Genomic DNA, 23,281 nt, shown 5'->3' with positions numbered 1-23,281 from the left:
AAGCATGACTGCTTTACGCAAAGCTACCAAGGGGTTAGGCAGAGGTTATTTTAGGGTTTGCTTGTGTTTCAGGCTGACAGATTGTGGTTGCTGCTTGAGTGGGGTTTCACCCGCCTCAAACAGTAACCCAATTTCCTGCAGTAACCGTTTTTAAAACTATCTTTTTTGTTTTACTTAAAACCAGACAAAAATAATGACAAACACATTATGGAGTTTTATTCTAGTTTTATATGTCTGCATATTTCAGACAAAACAAACTATTGCTAACCATTGTACATGTGACTTACCTATCAACAAAGGCATGATGAATTACAAAAATGGGGTCATTGGCCGACCCTTGAACCGATGACATGGAGCCATTCATAAACACATGGAGAGAATTATGTAAAGCACTTATTGATCGGTTTGCAATTCCTGTGCTTGGATTGGCAAATCCTATAAGTGAATTAGAAAAAATATAGTTTAAGCAAGTTAAATATTGTTTTTGCATGAGAAGACACATCAATAAAGTCTGACAACTTCAAGTCAATAGGAACAATTCTCAAAGTAGTTCTGCTTGGTTTCAGGTGCCACTTATTAGGAACATTCTATCTGAGAATAAACTTTAGAAATGAACACCTAATGGAAAGTGTATACAATTAAAACAAATCTAAACCATTGTGACAGCAAGATATTAAGACTACTTGAGTGAGCACTAAATTTATTATCATTGTTTTATGACTGGACTTGGCTTACATACATGTTTGTGAGTCACTCACAAAATACACAAGCCTCTTTTGCAGGTCAAGGGTAAGAGTACTATATTAGGCTAATCTTAGAAAAACTAGAGCTCCTCACTTTATGGGTGGAATTCAAGAAAATAAATTAAGTGATTAGAAACATATACCTGTTGCTCAACAGACCATGTATTTATAGTTGTAACAACACTTCTTCTATTTTTTAAGTTGGATTCTTAGAATAAGTCTATAACTAGCCACAACTTATTCAAACAATAAGTGCTTTTGTATCTCTCTTGACCTCTTAAGCAAACTGTATTGCCTTGTCCACACACAAGAAGCTAAACCCAACAGTCCTAAGGCCTTAGCAACTAGAATTTAACAATATAAAGCAGAAAGAGGAATCTACCAAGAACTCCGGGTCTTGAATAGAAGACAATCTACCACAGTACTACTATCACAGTGAAATAGATGGCACTATGAATCAGGAAGTGTAAACAGGGCCCCAAATCCTCCTACAGGTGGTTCAATCTGGAGCTGGCAAAACTGGAAATGCAATGCCAACCTGTGGGACATTAATTGTACAAAAAAACATTGACAGAAACATTTTACAGGAGGAGCATTAGAGGCTACCAAAAGCAATATTGTGAGTTTAAATGATCTTGCAAAACAGAGGAAACAATCAAACTTTACCAGGAAATGACCTATGCAGAAGAAATTAAAAATGAAACCACCATGTGCTACTCAGCAACACTGTAAAAATGCTGCTGTTTATGTTTATATCGATATCTATCAGACAGTGTTCCCGAAACAAAGTAGGCATATCATTTAATAGGCAGGTAGCCGCTTGTGTGAACCACATTTCGTTTGGACAATTCACAAAACATATATGAACTGACGCGATAAGCATATATTCAACAAAAAAATCTGGGCTGGGTGAATAAGAGTTCAGACCAAAGGAAAATGGCACAAAATATTTTATGGGACCATTAAATACCACAAAGGTTAGAGCACAATAAATGCAGGTACAATTGCAGATAATTCATAGGTTACTTAAAGTAAGACCACTGAAGCAAAAACAGTTTAATTCTACTTTTCAAAACAGACAACTGTTGTAGAGGATGGCCCTTTTTGCTAGATTTCATTTCTGGATTTTAGACTCTACACACTGGGTGCCCAGTTCAGGTTCTCTGACCACTAAAAACATGTTAACGTAGTGTACGTTCCTAGTAAATGGTACAAACTGTACTTAGGAGTAGTGGTGGGTGGAACTTGTGGAGTTCTACTACACAGAATTCTGCAGAGTGATCTAAAAAGCCTGTGAAATTCTTCAGAGTTCTGTATGCGGCGGAAGGCCACCCGTTCCTAGTAATTTACTTCCATGCTAGCAGTGAGTGAAGTGGGCCATTTTCATTGCCTACACCTGGGCCCACACATGGGCAATTGTGGTAACTGCTTTGTGATCTGCGAGGAATCTAATGAAAGAAGAACCTATCAGTGGGGCAAGTGTAGCTAACAGCTGGACCTGCCCCTCTTTTGTCCCTTTAGTCAATCAGGCACCAATCCCCAGTGGGAAAGAAGCTGCCCCCAGAATCAGATGAAGGCCACAAAAGAGGAATGGCTCATTTCATTTTCAGCTCTGTGAGGGGGAAGAAAGTTTCTGTCATATTTGGATTAGAGTGAGGGGCACTGTAGGATTGGTTTGCAGAAGGGCACAAATGAACAGATTCAAAAGCGTAAGATATGGCATCTTTGGTGTGTTTTTTCCCCTAACTTTTTTCAGGAAATCCTCCTGTTTTACTGACTTCATTTTTTTCAGTTTAGGGCCCTGCACACTTTAACAGTCCTAACCAGTTCTAAAGTGCTTGTGCTCTCTCCTTAAAACATGGCAGAATTGGCTTATAGTGGTGCCCAGGGCCTATAAATGAAATGCTACTATTGGGCATGCAGCACTGATTGTGCCACCAACGTGGGTAACACTTTAAAAATGCATCAGGTCTCCCACTGCAGCCTGTGTGTGCAGTGTTTAAACTGCCATGTCGACCTGGCTGAATAAACCTTTTGCCGGGCCCAAACTTCCTTTTCAATATATATATAAATCACCCCTAGGATAGGCCCTGGACAGCCCAGAGGACGGGGGCAATGTATTTAAAAGTAGGACACGTACGTTAATGTTTTAGGTGTTCTGGCAGTGAAAAACCTAAATTAATTTTTCACCATTGCAGATCCTACCTCTCCCACAGGATAACATTGGAGTTACCTTATATCTAACAAGTGATAAATTCCAAATGGGAGCAGGTAAGCAGTTCATGTTTGGTGTCTTTGAATTGGAATGAAAAATCCTCTCTTATAGTGAAGTCAGACTTTAAATTACAGTTTTGAAAATGCCACGTTTGGAAAGTTGGTATTTTCCTGCCTTAACCATGTAGTGCCTGCCTCTGGGTCACCTGACTGGGTGTAGCCAACAGTTGGGATTTGTGTATTCCTCCTAGACAGCCACACACAATAGAGAGCTTAGGTGTACTTGAATGGGCCATCACTGACAAGATGGGAGGACGGAGTTGGGCACAACCATACTTATGTTTGGGTAGGCTGTGGCCTTACTCCAGACAGAAGGCTGCCTATGTCACATTGTCTGGAACCAAGACAGGGAAGGCAGGATACCTGGGGACTTCAAAGAAAAACCTCTAGAAACCTCCCAACTTTAAAGGAAGGCCAAGTTATAAATATTGGACCTGGGACACCAACTTCTCACAACCCTTTTGGACCTGGGAATACTCTGCCAGGATGAAGGACTGCTGTGCTGCTGAAAGGACTGTCACTCTGCTGAACAGCTGCTCTGAAGGACTGTTGCTCTGCTGTGCTGACCTACTGCCCTCTTGCCTGAGGATTGGACCTGCATCTGTTAAACCCAGGACCTCAAAGGCTAGTTGGCTGGTAGCCGGACTACAGCCTCAGAAACAGAAGGCTCCAGCAATCTTAAATCTGGACTCTGCCATCTTTGAGACCTACTCTGCCAAGTGCTGCCACCCCAGTCCTTGGCTCTTTGAAGTGGATCTGAAGGTGCACTGCCAGCCCATCTGAGGGCCCAGCACAACAGACACATAACCCCTTCTGCAAGGCACAATTCCAAGTTCAACCAACACAATCACCTTTGCTGCAAGGGTTCTCCCAGTGCAAGGATTACACATTGACCTTGCATCGGAACTACCATTGTGCAAAGCTTCACGAACGCTGGCAGTCATTCCACAAATCACTTGTCGACAGCAGATGCAACGACAATGCAAATTCTCATGTCACAGCCTCACAACACTTTGGAATCTCGACAGCAGGATGCATCCTCAACACCGGACTTCAAATCATTAACATTTATAAATCATTAACATTTATAAAGCGCGCTACTCACCCGTGCGGGTCTCAAGGCGCTAGGGGGAAGGGGTTACTGCTGCTCAAAGAGCCAGGTCTTGAGGAGTCTCCGGAATGCGGAGTGGTCCTGTGTGGTCCTTTTCACATCAAAAACCCTCATCGACAGCGACCTGCCATGGACCCTGCAATTTGCCTCTGTTAAATGAGAGTCTTGACCCTCAATTACTGTTACTGAGGTACTGGAACATTTGGCTGGTGCCAGAGTGTCAACTCTTGCCTGACCCTAAAGACTGGGAACTTAGGAACTTTTTACCTGGAGAACAAGAGACCAGGACCAACTGCCAAACAAGTTGCAGAGGGTGCATAACTTGTGGGCCTGACTCCACCATGTGTTTTTCCTTTGATGCCAGAATCCATCAATGCTGAAGCCCAGTCAAAGTTTCATTGACGACACCCTCTAAGAGACCTGATCAATGCCAGAGACCTATGGGGTGTGAAAGCTTTTCCTGCAGAGTTTTCTCTGCCTTAGCGTTTTGCAGAGACTCCATGCTGATGCAGAAGTATAGAGACATTGTTACTTGTGGGGGAATACCATCTAACCCAACTAATAATCAATTGCCTGTGATTAAAGCTAAGTCAAAGACAGCAAAAAATGATTTCCATCAATGGAAATATATTTGCAAACGTAAGGCCAATTTACTACATACTTTTTGATATACTACAAAAAATGGTTATCCAGATTAACATAAAACATCAATTTGTTCCCCATCTGTTGGGACAGAAAAGTCCCACTCATGGTACTAGACATGAATCCCTGTCCTTGAGTGCCCCCAGTTGTGGTGATATCTGAATCACTGGTAATGAAATGTTGATCATGGGCAAGCACAGATCGTGTGTGCACCTTGACCTAGGCCTGTCTCACCGACTGTGGTCTAGTTTCATAGGAGAGGCAAACCGCATGCCACTTTCATAGTGGTGGAGGGCTACCACCCGTATCAGGAGCGAGCGAGTAGCATAAGGGTGGTGATGGCAGCATACTGTTTTTTTTTGTTTTTTTTTCAAGTAATCAGTATAGAGTTAATGAAGGTAACAGGGGAAATATGAGATTGAAATTATATACAAATGAAGTAAGTTTGTAAGATATTTAACTTTAAAAATAAAAAATAAAAAATAAAAGAATATGGAAATTTAATTATGATTGTATTTTCACCATGAATAGATTGTTTGCAAAATCACGTAATTCTGAAAATTTGTATTTAATTTATGTAACATTTGTTTAACTACAGCTCCCAGCATGCACTATATGAGTTTAATATATTCCACTATAAAAGGAACTTGCTTTGTGAATTGTTTGTTGAACTTGACAAAGACCATCCGGTCGAAACGCGTTGTTCTGTTCTTTTTTGTTTCAAATAAAATTCAAGAATTATTTTCACCCTGGTGGAGTGCACGGCTAAATTTTTGATGCAATATATATATGATAGAAACAGTATGAAAAGTGCTACATTCTTCTTTCCATGCATGAGTAATGAGTACCTGCAAGTGGTACAGACAATGAGGGCCTTAGTGTCCCATATTGGGAAAGCCAGGCCGTGCTGGAGGAACATGTGGAGGAGCAAAAACCCCCATTCTACCCCTTTCCCAGACATTTGTGGATTGTGGCACTCCTGAGAATTGGATGGGACAGACAGTGGCTCAAGGAAGAGCCAGGCTCTTAAGTACTCTTCAAAAGGGCTGTTTGATTCTGAAAGTCACTGGTCAAGAAGATCTGTACACACCTCAGGAAGGAGTTGTGACAGATAAGGGAATCATGAGTAGAAATGGGGCACTTGAAACATGTTGATGCAGATATCACTCTGGCTGATATCCAGGTGTGATCCTCTCTTCACTCACATGGTCTGTGTTTGGGGCTATCAGATCTTAAGACACTCCTGCTGTGATAGGCTGCTCTCTGGATGAAAAGCAAGACAGAGAAATGGGTAACCCCCAGAACTTGAACATCAAAGACAGACATTAAATCACATTTGTGTCTTGAAAAGGATTATAAAAGGGGAGTTTGAAATTCTCCAATTGTCAAACTGAAGCTGTATATTAAAATAGAGAAGCTCTGCATGAGTTCTGCCAATTGTGTCCAGGAGTGGGGATTGAGGGTCTGCCATGCTTGGTAAGGGAACATCACATGAGAAGCAGTAACCCTTGCCTGGAGTCTCTAGCTCTAGCTTCTGCCTTGCAAAAGACCAGAGGTCTCTATGAGGAAGAGGAGCTCACATGGAGTTAGTGAGGTCCAGCAAGGATCCCAGGAGTGGAGTGTGAGTTCAGCTCCATCGATGCTGCCACACCGAGCTGTCTGTCCATGTGCACCTTCATACTGATCTGACCATTTGCCCATGTGTGAAATTTGAGGGTGATCACCCTTGGTGCTGCATTGTGTCAAAGCAAGAGCTGTTGTCTTGTGCAGTGCTTCAAACCAGAAAGGGCTATTTTCTTGTTTGTGCATCTTGCAACACCCATAGGCCAGGTGAGGGCCACAGTGTAGATTGAAAGATGTCACCCATTCGCAGCACTATATCGAGAGGAGAGCAATTGTTCTGGATAGTGCTGTAGCCTGGAAGGGACCACTGCCCTGTGTATGCTGCTCTGACGCCCATTTGTCAGGAACAGGCCCTGATGAAGTGGAGAGGCGCCGCCCCGGATCAACATGCAACCATGAAAGAGTTGCTGATTGTGATGCAGGGAGAAAAGGGCAACAATTCAACTACCCAATCTGGGAACACCCAAAACCTGCCACTGGACTACGAGAGAGATTTACTTCATTACCAGAGCAGTGCTGAGGACATCTGCCATCTTAACCACACCACCCTGACTTCTGCTCACTGTGGGGCCACAGACACACGCCCCGGGACTCCGACCTGCCACTCTAATTAAAGCAGGTAAGACTCATTACCAGGCCACCAGACCCTGAGGAAATGTGCCCAGACTAATGCAGTATGGTGCAAAGTTACTGTGGAACTTCTAAAACTTGAATTTGTTAGCGGAGCCTAGTTTGGATGTCTTCACATGCAAACAAGGAAATGAGACTCGAGAAATGACCCTGGGTAACACTAGCATGCCAGTCTTAGGAAGATAATTGTTTGTGGAATTCTGAAGTGTACTTTGTGTTAGTAGATAAATACTTCTTTCTTCATAAAAGCAGATATTGGTCTGAACAATACTTCATTGGGGTTGCTGGATGGGTTTTGATTTGTGATTCTGCATTCACCCTACAACTACCTCCTCCCTTAGAAGCCTTGGGCTGCTCAATCAGTGCAATTACAGAGAGTCCGGTGCTGCAGCAGTTCTTGGCACAGTTGCTGAGAGCCCATAAAAGGCCGGGCCCCAAGGCATCAGGAGCGAAAGCCATCAACTACCGCAGTTGGGCTGAGTAACTTGTGTTTGCCCAGCGGCCCTCTGAAAGGGGTTCTGGCAGATTTTTCTTTCTTTTACTTACAGTGCATGAAGCAAGTGTAACATCTAAAATGCACCAATCCAGCCTCAGATATTTTTATATTGCAGAGGGATTTTAAACAATTCGACAGAGTGCCCAGCAAGTGAGATCGATCAATCAATCATTAGATTTGTAAAGCATGGCTTATCACCCCGGGGGTGACCAGGCGCTGTGGGTTCCCTCTGTGAATCAGTAGCTACTCCTCAAAGATCCAGGTATTGAGCTTTCTCCTGAAGTCGAACAGTATGTACAAGTTGCTCAGGGAGGTTGTTCCAGATCGTGGCAGTGAGGTAAAAGGAGCATCTGCCGCTGCATCAAACTCTCAGGACATGAGCGAAGGTGAGAGTTGTTGAATGGAGTTCCGGGGTGGGCTGGTGGAAGGAGAATCTGTGGTTGATGAGATTGGGTTTGATGTTGTGGAGGACTTTGTCTGTAATTGTGAGAACCTTGAATTTACACCTCTTGTGCACAGGCAGGCAGTGGAGACCTCTGAGGTAGGGGGTGTCTGTCTGTCCGTCTGGGGAGGTCCAAGATGAGTCGCGCTGCTGCGTTCTAGATGATCTTGAGGTGGTGGAGGAGCTGGGCAGGGAGTCCGTCACAGAGGAGTTTCCATAGTCTAGTCTACTGGTGATGATGGCTTGGGTGACCGCCCTTCTGGTTTCGATGGGGACCCATCTGGAGATCTTCAGTAGCATGTAGAGGTTGTAGAAGCTGGAGGCCACTTTGTTTATCTGTCTTTTGAAGGTGAGTTTGCTGTGGTCAGTCGGGGGCTGTCCATGCATAGAGGGCCACCAGGAGTCATCCCAAAGCGAGCGATTGCTTCTGAAGATGATCACTTCCGTCTTGTCCGTGTTCAGTATCAAGCAGTTGGATTTCATACATTCGCGACATGTGTCATGGAATTGCTGAAGTTGTTTCTGGGGGTTGCGTGGTCTTCTGAGAGGGAGAGTAGGAGTTGGGTGCTGTCGGCGTTAGAGATAATGTTGAGTACCTGGGAATGAACATTCTCAGCCAATGGAATCACGTAGACGTTGATGAAGGTGGGGCTGAGATAGGATCCTTGGGGGACGCTGCATATGTTGGACTTAGGTTCTGAAGTGAAAGGTGGGCTCTCTGGTGGCGGCCTGTCTGCAGAGGAATCTTGCACTGAGCAGTAGGCACTAAAGTTGTTTCTCAGGCTTGGAGGGCGGCAGTGCAGGAGCGGTGCTTGTCTAGGAGTTGCAGTTGAAGTGGCATTGGAGACAGGCAAAAGATCTGACTGGGATCTGGGGTGAAGATGATGCTGCAGTTGTTGTCTTGGCTCACAGAAGCCAGGGCCCAGAGTTCAGCAGCAGCGAATTGGCAGATGGTGGGAGAGCCAGAGTTTCTGGTGCTGGCGCGATCCATGTGTAAAAGGGTGCAGACGACCTTGTCTTTGGCGTGGTTTTGGCATGCTAGCAGCTCGCCCGCTGCATGTGTCCAGTGTGCAGTTGCAATGGGACTTCCGTTAAGTACGTCATGGGAAGGGAGGGGCACGTGGGAAGAAACCAGTGTGAAGGCAGGATGGTAGAGGGGAAAGCGCAGCACAGAGGTAGGCAGCAGCAGAAAAGCCAACCTGCAGCCTACTCAAACAGAGTTGCCGGGGTGAACTAGGCAGCAAGGACAGCTGGTGCAGGACCTGCTCAGGGGGGTCACAGTGTGACTGCCATTAAGTAGGACCTGGGGTGGGAGGAGTGCAGTGGGTGGAGGGCAGGAGGGGAACAGCAGAAAAACATGGCGGGAAAGCAGGGGGCTAAGCACAGCACACAGGGAGGCAGCAGCAGAAAAGCCAACCTGCAGCCTACTCCGGCAGAGTTGGCAGAGGTGAACCAGGCAGCAAGGAGAAATGGTGCAGGACATGCTGTAGCAATCTTGATTATGAATCTCATACCAACATATCAAATATGGGATTTATAGCTATTCAAGGAGTCAGTGTATTTCTACCTAACCCATACTGCGGTTGTTACCGCTATGGATTAATTTACACTTTGTCAGGTGAATCCCGAAAACCAAACATAAGCCAGGTCTATTCAATTGTTAGGTTAAACAACCTATTGCAATCTTTTCTTTTTTTTTAACGGAAATGCACTAAACTTCTGAACATCTTACCTTCCAATGTGTTTCTGAAGCTCAGGTTAGCTGACCTGTCCATCGGCTCTGTATCATACTGTGTAAGGCTTACACAGAACTCCACCTCCTCTGAAGTTGGGAGCCTCTGAACCCTGCTTTTATCGTGATTTCCAGGGTTCCGGACTAAAGGTCCTTCTTGTGTACCATTGCATAGAATGCGTAGATTGTTATACTCTTCAGCCTTGCTGCAAATGACCTAAAAAGAAAAATACGTTGTTTTTGGAAGAACATAGTTTTAGATTTGGTGATAACATTATCATAAATGATCAGGACATACATCTTTAAAACACACCAAATCAGGTGAGGGTTGGAAACACAATTTATCTGTGCAGCCACATTTTAAGCAGATTAATATAGTAATCGGAAAATCATGTATAAATTGTAATGGAAGATAACATATTTAATTTGTTAGCATTAATATCTCTATCACAAACCTTTTATCAACAACGATGATACCTAAAGCAATCGGGTGGTTTGCATAGTTTAGGCAAATTGCAATTATATGGCTATTTTGTGCCAACTGTGTTATTGTAACTACGAAGACACAATCGATGCTATGAAAAGTATTTAATAAAAATATAATAAAATAATACAAGATATCGTCCCCCTTCGTTTATTGTACAGCAACTACGGACAGACAAGGACGTTACTGGCTTTAATACAAAAAATATTAACTTGGACCAAACAACGCAGAAAGCACGGTCATTCTTGCCCTAAAAAGAAACTGAATATAACATTACAAGACACACATAAAGGGTGATTCTTTAAGAAGACAAATACATTCATGATAAATTAAAACAAGCATTTGCAATGCAATGGGTCTCGTGTTTCCTCGCGTTAGAGCTATTACCGCTGTAAACTCCTAACAGGACTTTTCTTGCCACATAAACTAATAATGAAAAGTAAAACAGTTTCACATATGCAAGCTGATGGTTTCAATGAGCGTGAAGGAGACACGGAAAAGGAAACAGAAGTTTGGTTGCAGTGAAACTTATCGACAAAAGTGCAATTATCCATGTAACAGGGTCGATGTCATGCAAAGCGCTCGACTTCTGCCCAGCGAGGTCGTGCTGCGCAGGAAATGAAAAGATAAAGTAGTCCAGAAACCAGCTGAAAACATGGAGTCTCGTAAGTTTTCAGTAGTTTACTGGTGTGCTCAGTGAGGGCTAAACACCAGAAAAGGCATGAGGCATGCTTGCCTTTCACAAATGGAATCAATCCATTTTTAAAAGGCAAGCCCACAAACTAATGAGAGTGACGGCCATGACATGGGCATGGTTAGACGCCCACAGAGAGGTTACAATATGGTCCAGAGCACTTGCACGCACTTGACCCTAAAAACAAGAATACATTCAATTTGGGGCCTGAAAACGCCCTCCATTTAGTCAAGGAGTATTTATTAGACATATTTGTCCATAAAAACAATACTCTTCATTCACATAAAACAGTCAATTAAAAACTCAATCAAATCACAATACAATCACGTTAAAAACGAAACATAATACATTCTTTAAAAAAAAAGAAAAGAGCAGCATATTAAATCAATCATCTGCGGCCACACCCTTCTTGCAATCCTTCAGAAAATAAAGTTGCTGCTTGGCCACCTGATCCGAATTTAATTCAGATAAAAATCTAAAAGCACCTGCAGTACTGAGAAGAGTATTCTCAATAAATAGTGGCTTGAGATTCTTTACATCCAGTGTTTTAAAAGCTGGATAGAGGAGCGTCTTCGTAGAGGACAATAACACTGACAAATATTGCCCCAATCCTAATAAACTGACTTTAGTGCACAGGTATTCTGCATTAAAAAAAAACAAAAAAAAAACTTTGTGACATTTCTCAGACGCAATGTCATTCCTCTTCACTCCTCTTCTGCATTATACAGGTTTTTCAGATACTTATATGATGATACTTTTATATGTTTGGTGTTGAGATATAATGTTAGAAATTGTAGTATTAGATTATGGGGTGAAAACCCACCTTGAATAATAATCACATGCATGGTAGGGTGAACCACCTAAGTCACTAAAATAAACCAGTGCTTAACCTCTGGTAGCTTGGCACCAAGCAGTCAGGCTTAACTTGGAGGCAATGAGTAAAGTATTTATGCAGTAATAAAGTGAAAACACAACACAAGAAATATGCTCAACCAATTTAGAAAAATAGAGTAAATTTTATTAAAATGACACAAACCTAATTAGCGGAATCAGAGATCTGAATTTTTAAAGCTTGAATTAAAAATAGTGCTATAAAGCACAAAGTGCCACCTGTGGTTATCTGGTTGCGCTTGACCAGGTCAAAGTCCAAAGTTAAGGCGAACTGTGATGGATCACCCGTCAGATAGCAGGACTAGGTGCGTCTCAGTGGGAAGTTTAGCTTCAACTTAGAAATTTTTATGGAGAGAAAGTGGACATTACTTAGATGATAGTGAAACAAACTGCAAAAGCTGGCTATGAAGCAGGGCTTGATGAGGGTGGGCTGTTGAAGAGTAGGGACTTAGTGTGGTCCCCAACAAAGTCGGGAAAGGTCCGAGTGGGTGAGTTCTGAAGTCTGTGCCCATGAATGCCTTTGTTGGGATACTGCTCTGCATTAGTCCCAATGAAGCCGTCCAAGTTTGGATTTAGAAACTTCTCTGGAAGTTCGCTGCCATTCAACAGAGACACCAGCAAGCTGAGGAAGACCGATGATTCAACATTGATCCTCATCTCCATTGGTTCTTCCAGGTAAGATCATCGCAAATAAGGTTGTAGGTCCCAGTGTTTGTAGTGTGGAGAGGAGTACACTCCAACACTAGAATTCAGGACCTGGGGGCAACACCCTGAGTGTCACAGTGAAAAACAACTTTGTAGGTTTTCCCACTGCCAGGACATGCAAAACAAATGACACATGACCTACTTTTTAAGCACCATGCACACTGACATACAGGCATTTAAGACCTACCTTAGGGGTGACTTCTGTATAAAAAAAAAAAATAGGTTTAGGCCTGGCAAAAGGTTTGTTTTGCCAGATGGAAAATGCAGTTTTAGAACTTCACACCTAAGATGTGATGGCAGCCCTGGAGACATGATTTACAGTGAGTCTTCAGTGGTTGGCACAATGAAGCTAAAACCACAAGGGGCATTTAATTTACATGTAGTACCATATACTAGAGACTTATAAGTCAATTAAATGTGCCAATTAGGTATATGCCAATTTTCCCATGTTTAAAGAGGGAAAGAAGAAGCAATTTACCACTGGTTAGGAGTAAAGTGCAAAGAATCCTATGGCCAACACCATTTTCATTGAAAGGTGGCAAAAATCTGGGCGATCCGCAAAAAGGCCACATTTCTAACACGTACCATTCAAATATTCCCTTTTCCCTTTCTAAACTGCATGCCCTTAGTTTTAGTTGTATTGATGGTAAGTTATTTTCATTATACGTACAATAGTGTGATAGAGCCTTCCACCGGCTTTGCAAAGTAATGGGAGAACAGTATATATTAATGAAGTCACCAGCACAGAGCAGAAAATTAACTAATGCGCCATTTATGGTTATAAGTGGATTGCTGTTAGCTTTCGATAAGTGAAAGTCAGGTATAAGCATTAAAACAGTATCGGCACGTGTACTGGATGCATGTTTTTTTTTTTTTTTAATTTAACTTTTGCTTCTTTAGGTTACAATGTAAAAGGTCAATAGGACTATGAGAGCGGCAATGTATGGTGGCTGAGAGATAAGTGGGACGTTTTACCTTACTGTAGGCAGACATGATTTTTTTAAATTTTAGTGTCAAACTTGTACACTTTCTGTGAAAGTTTTTTTTTCTTTTTCAATAAAAGAGCGATAAATAAATGTTATGTTCATGAGTCGAGGCATTCTGCCTGGTGAGTTGGGCACTTCATTTGATTCACAAAGTTTGCGTATCTTCAGCTATCGAGGTTTTTGCCGGTGGTGCTGTGCGCTGCTGCAGGTGCCTGGTTCAATGTCTTATACTTGAAAAAGAGGGTGCTTCTTTTCTACCCGCTACCTTCCAGTTTCTGTTTTATCTAAGGGGTGAATGGAGGGCCGAGGCAGGGCTTGAGCAGCGCTAAGTGACAGGTGTGCTGGACAGAAGATGAGCTGTGGTCAGAAGGTGTACTCAATTATAACTGATGGATGGAAAGCACGTGATTTATTCCTATGGACAGTGCATGCTAACTGACAAAGCATGATTAGACAGCACCATAAATGAGGAAGGAGTAAGGCAGTTTGTTGTCGGCGAGAAGGGAAGATTTGGGGAATCCTGGGCCCTTTTTACAGAGCTCTGCATTCCCCACAACAGCTGCCGATGGATCCTGTGTCACATATAAAACTTTCAGCCAGTCTGGGTTTTCAGAAGACAACATTTAGCATGCTTGGAGACTTAAGCCCACAGCTGCAGTATTAAACGTGAAACTAAACTTACCAGCATGCAAAGTGGTGTTAGTTAAAAAACACAGGAATTAATCAAGGTCTCGCACGTGACACGGGCCACGTGGCAGGTATATTAAGGAGTGCAGCACCACTACAGACGAAAATATGCATCTAGAAATGAGGAAAGTCCTGTAGTGGGCGCCAAACATACATCCCACCCAGAAACAACTACGGTTAAAGCATGCACAGAAAATGCATAACAACAATAACATGAAAAATAGAAAACAGAGCTACATCTTAACAATAATCGTGCAAAGGCCAGGTCAGATTAGATGTACATAAACATTGCCTACTAGAATGTAAAATAAGAGTCTTGAGCTCCATGAATTATTAAAAGGTATACATACAAATTGGAAATATTGGATGCAATCCAATAAGGATTCAACGTTTTATATTTTCATGAGAAGTCAATTGTTTACCACTCATGGTTGGGCAAAACAGACATCCAGCAATTCTGCTCGCCTGGTCAGGAAGCGCAGAGCACAAGACATCCTTCTCCCTTGAGATAGAACACGTGAAAGCAAAGAGATCTTGAAGAGCCACAATACATTCAATTCAAAGAAAAATGAGAGTAACAATTAATGCAAATAATGCAGAACACAAATATTCCACAACCAACTGCAGCATGAAATCTGTGTCATACATTCCTTCAAGTGGGAAGGCAATGTATCAATAAACCTGTCAATGTATCAATAAACCTGTCAATGTATCAATAAACCTATCAATAAGCCTGTCAAGTCGGTCCCTGTGACTGTGGGGTTGCAAGCCCAGCTAAGTTCTCTTTAAAGAAGAAGGGGTGGGTCCCTTGTGATTTAGACTTGAGACCAATACAGCTAAAAGATGGGCCTCACCTAGGCCTCCCTCGACTCTCTGGGTAAAGGCTGACCAGCAGCCGAAGCTGAAGTCATGTGTGGAGGTAGAGAGACTCCTGCTGAGTGCAACAGAATTATCACGGTTGCATTAAATGAAGAATGTCCTTATAAAGTTGTGCGAGAGGACAACCACTTTTAACAAGATTATAGATATATACACACACACACATACATTCTCACAAATCTGAAATGGAAAGAAACAAAACCAAAACAATGCAGGATTGAAACAGAAACACAATGTTCACAAAAACCTAATGTTCAGTAACAACACAACGGACACATCAGCAAATTGGAGGACCACAGTGTTCGCTTTAAAAGTAGGTTACTTTGTATCTCTTGAATATTAATTAGGATGTGCGACTTCAAATGGTTGTGAACACCTAGACACCAAAAATTGAATGTTACACAATTTGGGCTACAGCTTTCAGCAAACTTGCAAAGAAAGAGGATAGAGTTTCAGAGTTTGAGTGTGTCGCCTTTGTAGACCACACAGATCCTGAACTTGGGCCACTGGCACAACAGGACACCAGTTTCAGAACAGACCACAAAAATATGGCTGGTTAGCTGACTGAGTGCTGGACCTTTTCACTCAGCAAGGAGTAAATAAAATGTATATAATAAAAAATAGCTTCTGCAGCGAGTGGTGTGCTTACCACAGTAGTACCTGGACATGTAGCAACTGATCTCTTTAACAGCTCACCTTCATTTCTGGTAAGGAGTTTGTAAATGCCAGTGTCCGAGGTTGATTTCTTCAGAAACACTTCTGTGATCGCATGGTGAGAGAGCAGGCTTCGATCATTCTTAAGTGTCTGTGGACACCTTGGGCTGGTTGAGGTTTCCATGGTGGGGATGACTGGCAGCAAGGCAGGTTGGTGGAGCTCCTGCAGTGCTCTCAGGCATAGCCCAGGAAGAGGACATGGTCAGCAGGCCAGTTCCAGTGTCTAGCGGTTAGAATAGTTCACAGGTTTATGGCATAAATGACGACCTTGAGGCGCACTAATCTGCAATTTGAGGTATTGCTAAGAGGTAAGAGCTCATGAACCTTCTGGCAAAAAAATTGCAGGGGGAGTTGAGAGACAAACGAAACAAGAGCAGCATGGTATACCTGCACAGTATTTCAAGATTTGTATCTTCACAACTCCTGTGACGTTCTTCCCCTACATTCATTTCATCTCCATCCGCTCTTGTCAGCTCTCACTTCATCCTTATAACCATCACCCACTTCTTTCCACCACAATCAGTTTGGCAGTAGAAGACCGTATTATGTAGAAGGACTGGCTAAATAATGCAGCAAGAAAGGCAAATTATGCAGCATAAGGCAGAACATTCTGTGGCATTATTCTTTTGCCAGTTTGTTACTTTAATGCACATTCATGGTGTCTGAACAAGTGTTTTAACTCATTAAACCTAGTTTAACAACTGAGTATAGCAAGTGGCAACCAAAGGGCTACCAATTATCATTTTCAAGTGGTCATTCACTCCAGTCCTGAGCCTTGCTAACACAATTTTTGTCCCTTTACGCTATTCAAAACAGTATTTCATTTTCCCCTTGCAGTTCTCGTTACCAAGGGACTGTCTCGCACTTTGGCAGGTCATTAAGATGGCAGAGGAGTTAGATATTAATGACCAGTACGCTATGCATTGACAATAGACGTACAGAGCCATCCCTTTCTGGTAACCTCTGTACCTGGGTTATGTGTCTGGTCAATACATAATAGTTTTCAATAAGTCTCACATAGTTTAGTTAAGAATTCAATTAAGTTATCATGAACCCACATGTTCTTCCTAACTTCACTGAACATCTACACAAGAGGGAGATTAGTGAAAGGAGAGCTTTAGTCTTGCTAGGAGCGTGTGGGGTTGGTGTCATGTGAGACACACACGGTCCGTTTGTCCGGAGGGGAACCAGCTTGACAGTGCTGCTCCACCAGTCCTGATGGGCATTATGCCTGCTGTTCATTAGGGCAAAGTTTATTTCCTTCGCAGGTCAGGTGAGGTGATGTATTTTTTTTTTCTGCCTGGGGCAATGTCTTGCTCTCTGAGAAAGATGTAAAATCTTGAAACAGATGCATGCCAGCTTAAATCCAAGCGAGTGCGCTTGTGAGGCAACATCAATTGATCCCTAGTTCCAGCTCATGCCCAAAGGAGAGGACTCCTGTCACTTTGTTGGGAATTTCCGCATTCTGATTTTCTTTCATAAAGTTGCTTTAGTCCATGATCCTCGTAGAAATATTGAAGTTTATTGAGCAACTCCACTGCCCCTACAAGATTTACTTCATTTTGGTGCAGATTTCTTTTTAGGAATTTGTCAGAATGTTATTGCAAATTATTATGCCTTTAAGGTATGTATCTGTATTCTTCGATAGCATTGTTACACCGTTTACCTCACACTTAATTCTATTATCAGGCAAAGGTAAGGAAATGAAATGATAGACTTAGAGAAAAGTGTGTGGGTGTGTGTACACACACCCATATATATATCTCCCCCCCCCCCCAGTGGGGGAGCTCAGTTATAGATCATTTCAGGTCAATAACCTCCTTTCCACCGCTTGATAGTCTGATTCCTCCTTACAGGAGGATCAATAAGTCCAAACGGTTATAACTACAATATTTCATATGTAAAGAGGAACCATGGCAAGCACAACTTGTGTTAAATTGCCATCATATATTGCTGAATAAATAAAGAATACATTTGTTCTAGGGGAGATAAATAAAACGCATTTATTACCCTCAGAGGTAGAGGAGTGTTCTCAGTTGCTCTGTATACTATCTGATGTTCATTTAGAATTATCACTAAAGAATATAACTCAGTTTTCCTAGCGGTATTTACACAGTAAAGGGTAGCCAAAGACATGGACTTAACTGTTACATTGTTTGTTAGCTTTCAGTATTTTTGATTTTTTAAATCATTTGTTAGATGTTTATTGGATCTTACTAATCATTAGAAGTGTTCAGGGTCAAAGGTATTATTAGGTATTGACACATTACACGTGTTACCACAGAGAATAAAACCTTCACTATTTTATGTAACCTGATTGCAGTATTCAGTGAGAAATTGTGAGACTTAATTCCGTTTTTTCCACAACATAAAGAGAACAATGCTGTCCAGTGACGTAACGAAACTTGATCCCCCTCAAAGTAACTGGGGGGGCGGGGGAAGAGGCTCCGCCCTGGACTTAGTCACGGGCCTGCCGCCCTGTTGCACAGGCTACTTTGCTGAGGGGGCCCTTGGAGCTCGACCCCTCCCTCCGCACCGCGAGGACTGCGGAGGGCCTTTGTTAGGCCTGTCCTTGTTGGGACACCCAGGAATAATGAGCCTGCTTCCGGAGAATACTCTTCTGAATCATAGGGCACAAAACGGAGTCAGCAAGACGGGTGCTTTCACCACGTTCTAAAAAGAGCCGATTGCATTTTTCAGAGATGCAATCATTTAAAAAAACTGGAATAATAACTATGTGCTTTACATAATGCTTGATGAAACATAACTTACCTTCCATAAATAGCAGGCATTGCCGTTTCCCTCATAAACAGCACTTGGGAGGCAATATCTGGCTAAAACGACCCAATCAAGAGGTTTTGAAGAAGTGACCAAAAAGTTACACAGACACCTCTGCAGCAGATTCAACCCAGGAATATATTCTTCATAATCTACCATCAAAACGGTCACTGCTTTTTTGGTCTGACTGTACAGTGCAGCTTTCTACAAGGTCTATTGTTTCTAATAGAGAGAGTGAGCTTTGGGTCTGCCCCCTTCAGCCATTAGCTTGTTTGAGTCAGCCACCTTCTGCCAGTGATTTGAGTCTTTAATCAGTCATATATTTGATCAGTCTCGCACCTCACACTATTGTCTGTTTTGTGTATCAGTCCTCCTCATGCGAAGTGGTTTCAATGTAACAGGTGAGGCACTAGTCTACATCTGAAAAATATATTGTGATCACAAATTATTTATCTATTTCAAACATGGTTATCTGCTCTGGTTATTTTTTTTTTATCACTGCAGAAGCCTTTTCAAGCTCTGGACCGAATCAAGTGTTAGACTTACCATAAAAATGGCCACCTAAATGCTTTTTGGGGTTCACACATCCAGGGGGCCTGACAACAATACAGCCAGAGGCCCTTCTGATATTTTGTGAGAACACAGCTTCCGCTCTACCCACTCTCCTTTTTGCTGCGGATCCTGGAAGCCCAGGCTCCTGTTTTACACTGTTCTCCGTAGCTCAGTGATCCTAGATCTTGCTCTACCACGTCCTCGAGGTTACCACGGCTCATGGTGTTCCTAGCGTCTTCTCTGCACCGCTTGCTTAGGATCAAGTCACTGTGGCTCAGAACAGACTCCGGTTCACAGCCCTCACCAGCCAGTTCCGGTGTCATGCTTGAGAGACTGTTAATGCCTTTTCAAAGATGGGTGCAAGACAGTGTCTCCAAAGTTTCTTCTGGACTGATCATTTGGGATGTAGAGTGCCTAGCAGACTCCCTCCATGGTCATGCTCAAACGGTTACACAGTCCCAATGCACAGCCTTTGAGAGCTTGACTACTTAGTGTTTCCCTACAATAACCACCACAATACAGCTGGAACAACCACAATCACCGCAGTTAGCACCATAACATCACTACATCAACGGTGCACATTTTACCCACTATTACCATACCCACAATGGCATAACCACCACTACCAAACTTCCTTATAGTTCTGTGTGTGAGCGCATTGTCTGTTTGAGAGCATCGTGCGTGTATCAGGAATAATGACACGTGTGAGATACATTGCTTTTTAGCTATTTGTATTAGAACAAGTTTTGTGCAGGTTTGGCTTTAATGTGGTGAACTCGTACAAACAACACATTTGTGTGCTTTCTTTCATGAACGTCCACATAAAGACAGACTGATTGGCTTTGCCAATCCTTGTAACAAGCTCACCTGTCAGGTATGGCATTACATAAATCCATTTCTGAATTAGTAAAAGCTAAGAAAAAGACGCAGGGGGGCTCCCAAACACTATCTTTACACAACCTACAGTATTGGGGATGAAGAACAGTGCCATATGGCCATGACTTAGAGGAATCATGAACTGGTGGCTCTGTATCTTCTACTGTAGAGAGCTTCAATTTCCTGGTGGACTCACTTCATTCAGAAAGGACAGTATCAATGAATGAGTTACAGCCAGCGTTGGTGAGTGGGCTGTGCGCCAGGAGCAAGTGGAAGCAGAAGATACAAGCCATGCTTCGTCATACAGGGCCACTTTAATGCTGTGTTCAGATCCAAAGCCATGCCAGAGATGTGAACCGGATCACTGGGAGCTGAAAATGATTTTCCCAGGATCGCACAATTTGATAAAGCATCCATGGCAGCAGGCAGAGGATGCGTCTATTTGTGTATAGATGGGACCACCTGGGAATCTACTTAAAACTCGGCTGAGGCCCTTCTATACTGATGCTTATCAGAGGTTCCTGCCAGTGCCACAGACCAGGCCTGCTTTTGTAACGTCATGCAGGATACATTAGAAGCCAGGTCAGGAATCCCAGTCTCAGGTTTGCAAATTGGAGCCCTTGAAATGCAGCACAGCAGGCTGACTCAACAGCACTGTAGCTGTATTGGACGCCAATCACCCAATCCAGATCAGATTCTGGGAGGCTATGCACCAGCCTGGCTCAGACCAGAAGTAGGCTATGCATAAGCACAGGCAACCTCCCTGCCCAAGTGATCATGCCACGCCACCAGCATTATAGCTAGGACCACGGAATTATGTGATTTTTCAGCTATGGTGTTTTCCTCATAATTAAGTATATCTGCCACATATTTCATCGTCTGTTGCATGATCTGCAGATTGTAATTGTAACAAAAAGTCATTTCTAGCTCAAATACCTCAAAAAAGTTACTAAAAACATGCGCAACGTAAGCGCCTTGGCAAAGGTTGACTGGTCATCTTTATGTTGCTTATTATTTAGGTGTCAGACTGGTACTGAAGAGGTGAAACCTTTACCCAGATAGTTTTAGCGTCTACAATTAACAAAATATTGAGTTAATACTATTACTGAATGTGCTGTATTGTGAAGCACAATTTTCTTTTTCCTGCTGCATAATTTAGTAAACCCTGCCACATAATTTAGTCCTCCTCTGCCGCATAATTCCAGTGGGCAGGATGATAGCTTCCCTGCCCACACATTTACTAACACTATAGATCAAAGTTATTGTTTGCCATACAGCAATTCTGTTATCTACCCCGTGTCTTCCCATACTTTTCCTAATCCAGCACTAGCACTGAGTTCTGAACCACAGAACGGTTCACGCCACCTGATTTACAAAAATAAAATAAATTAGTTGGACATTAAGTCACTATGTGTCTAGGCATAGAGACTGCAAATGATTATTACTTAATCCCCTCCCGAACATCCTTTCAGTCAGGGGCGTAGCTCCAGCGGGATAGTTTGGGATGTTACACCCCACTAAAATGTTTTCTGTACTAAATAGTTGAGTCCAAGTACTCTCAGTCAGGTAACGTGAAGTGTCTGTCAGATATAACCTGTGATTTTTACATGGCCACACTGACAAAAACACGCAAACTTTCTCTCCCCTATGACTTTGAGACCTTAAAAAAATGTTGACTTGTTTTAAAAAATATTGTGTTTTAAGTTCCCCTAACAATCCGCACACGTCTCTCTTTCCACTGCCCCTTAAGCTCCCTACATGCCCGGCTTCTCATATAATGCGTTTTAACAAGATGTCCCAGCGTGATTGTTGGGAAATCTTAAACTCTTCCCAAACCCATACTGACCAAGCTACGCCCCGGCTTTCAGTGCAGCGCCTGGATACCCTCACAAGCTACCAGAAGCGCGCCACAAATCTACTGGTTGGGTGACTGACCACAGACTTCCCATCCAATTCTCAAGACCTGGATGGTGAAGCAGGGCTCTAATCCTATTGGGGCTTGGCCCTCATTCCATTATTGATTAATGGAGTCCGCCCCAGTGTTTAAGTCTTTCAGCTACTCTATGTCAGCTAAAACCAGACCGAAGTAAACTAATTCAGGCCACTTTCAAATAAACACAAGCCCTTTAATAGGTAAGTGTTCCAGCCTAGCCAGGACCTCTTAAGCGGGCTTGGCATTTCTGATCTTTGGCACCAGTCACTTGCTCTCCGAGATGAAAAACCACATTTGCATGTGCCTTGCATCAGTTTTAGACAGGCTGTCTCAATCAAAAGCACAAAGAATAGACACGCAGCACAAAAGCTGAAGGCGGAAATGCTGTAAAATCCATTTTGATTTCATTTCCATTTGCAAGAGAAATGCCAGGGCACTTCGCCTTCTAGGTGACCTTTAAGCAGACCATTTCAGTGGAAATGTATTTGCGTTTCTGCATAAACTGTGCGGACTCTGAGGATTTGCCCATCTCATCTGTGCTGATTGGACTTTGATGCGACATGAAGCCGCTGTTTGCCTGCTCCACTCTGCCTCATTAGCGTCAACCTACTTAAGGACGAGCTCAGGCGCATCGCCTATTCTGTCTAACCACGGCACCCCAATCCATGTTTCTCTGAAATCCTTAATGTCTTGAATTCTCTTCCTATGTTAAATGAGACTAATGACTGGTGGTGCCTTGACCTTGCAGGCACAAAAGTACAAATATGATCCTCATTACTGGACTGGCGGAAAGTCTCTGAACTCCTGATGCATTAATACAGGATTCGCCAACGAGTAGCTTGTGAGCTACTGGTAGCCCTCCAGCTCTCCTGTATGCAGCCTAGTCAACTAAACTAGAATCTTTTGCATGGTTGAGTTAATATTTGGAAACCAACATTTTAAAGTGTGTATTTGAGTAAAAAATGTGTGTATTTTCAGAACTCAGTACTGACAGTTGGAGAAAAATGGCCAAGTTTCCAAAAGAGTATTGCCTTGATGCTCTGGCATTACTACTATGGCTCTTGTATTACCCACGTAAAGGCATTCCAAATTGCCAAATACATTTTTACAATTCCGTATCCCGATATCCCATAAGTGTGGTATTTTCTGGATGGTGTACTACTCCATTATGACTTTACCCCATTGGAACCATGCATAACTGCTTGTATCTGCTTTTCTCCCCCAATCAGCACAGGTGTTTTCTCTATTCCAAGACTCCATGCGGATTTCACCATCTTTTTCTTGGTAAAATGTGTGTGGAAAGTAAATTGGGTGTATGGAGTTCCTGCAAAACCTGTAATTCTGATTCAGATGGTAACTTGTGTTGTTGATTTGAGATTTCTCCTTTTCTACTATTAAGGGCCTACGAT

At 42.8% G+C, this 23,281-nt stretch overlaps 1 protein-coding gene across 1 annotated transcript in view; it reads right to left on the bottom strand.

Moving 5' to 3' along the window:
• The window catches only part of TYR (tyrosinase), a 227,971-nt gene that overhangs the window by 110,993 nt on the left and 93,697 nt on the right, over nucleotides 1-23,281 (bottom strand). The window contains exons 2-3 of the mRNA XM_069204007.1: nucleotides 9,694-9,910; nucleotides 288-435 (exon numbers count right to left, since the gene is read on the bottom strand). Coding sequence (XP_069060108.1) covers nucleotides 288-435; nucleotides 9,694-9,910 — 365 coding nt within the window. The remainder of the gene's footprint in view (nucleotides 1-287; nucleotides 436-9,693; nucleotides 9,911-23,281) is intronic.

Source organism: Pleurodeles waltl, chromosome 8 (genome assembly GCF_031143425.1).
Source record: "Pleurodeles waltl isolate 20211129_DDA chromosome 8, aPleWal1.hap1.20221129, whole genome shotgun sequence".
Taxonomy (NCBI): Eukaryota; Metazoa; Chordata; class Amphibia; order Caudata; family Salamandridae; genus Pleurodeles; species Pleurodeles waltl.
This window is presented reverse-complemented; position numbering and strand designations above follow the sequence as displayed.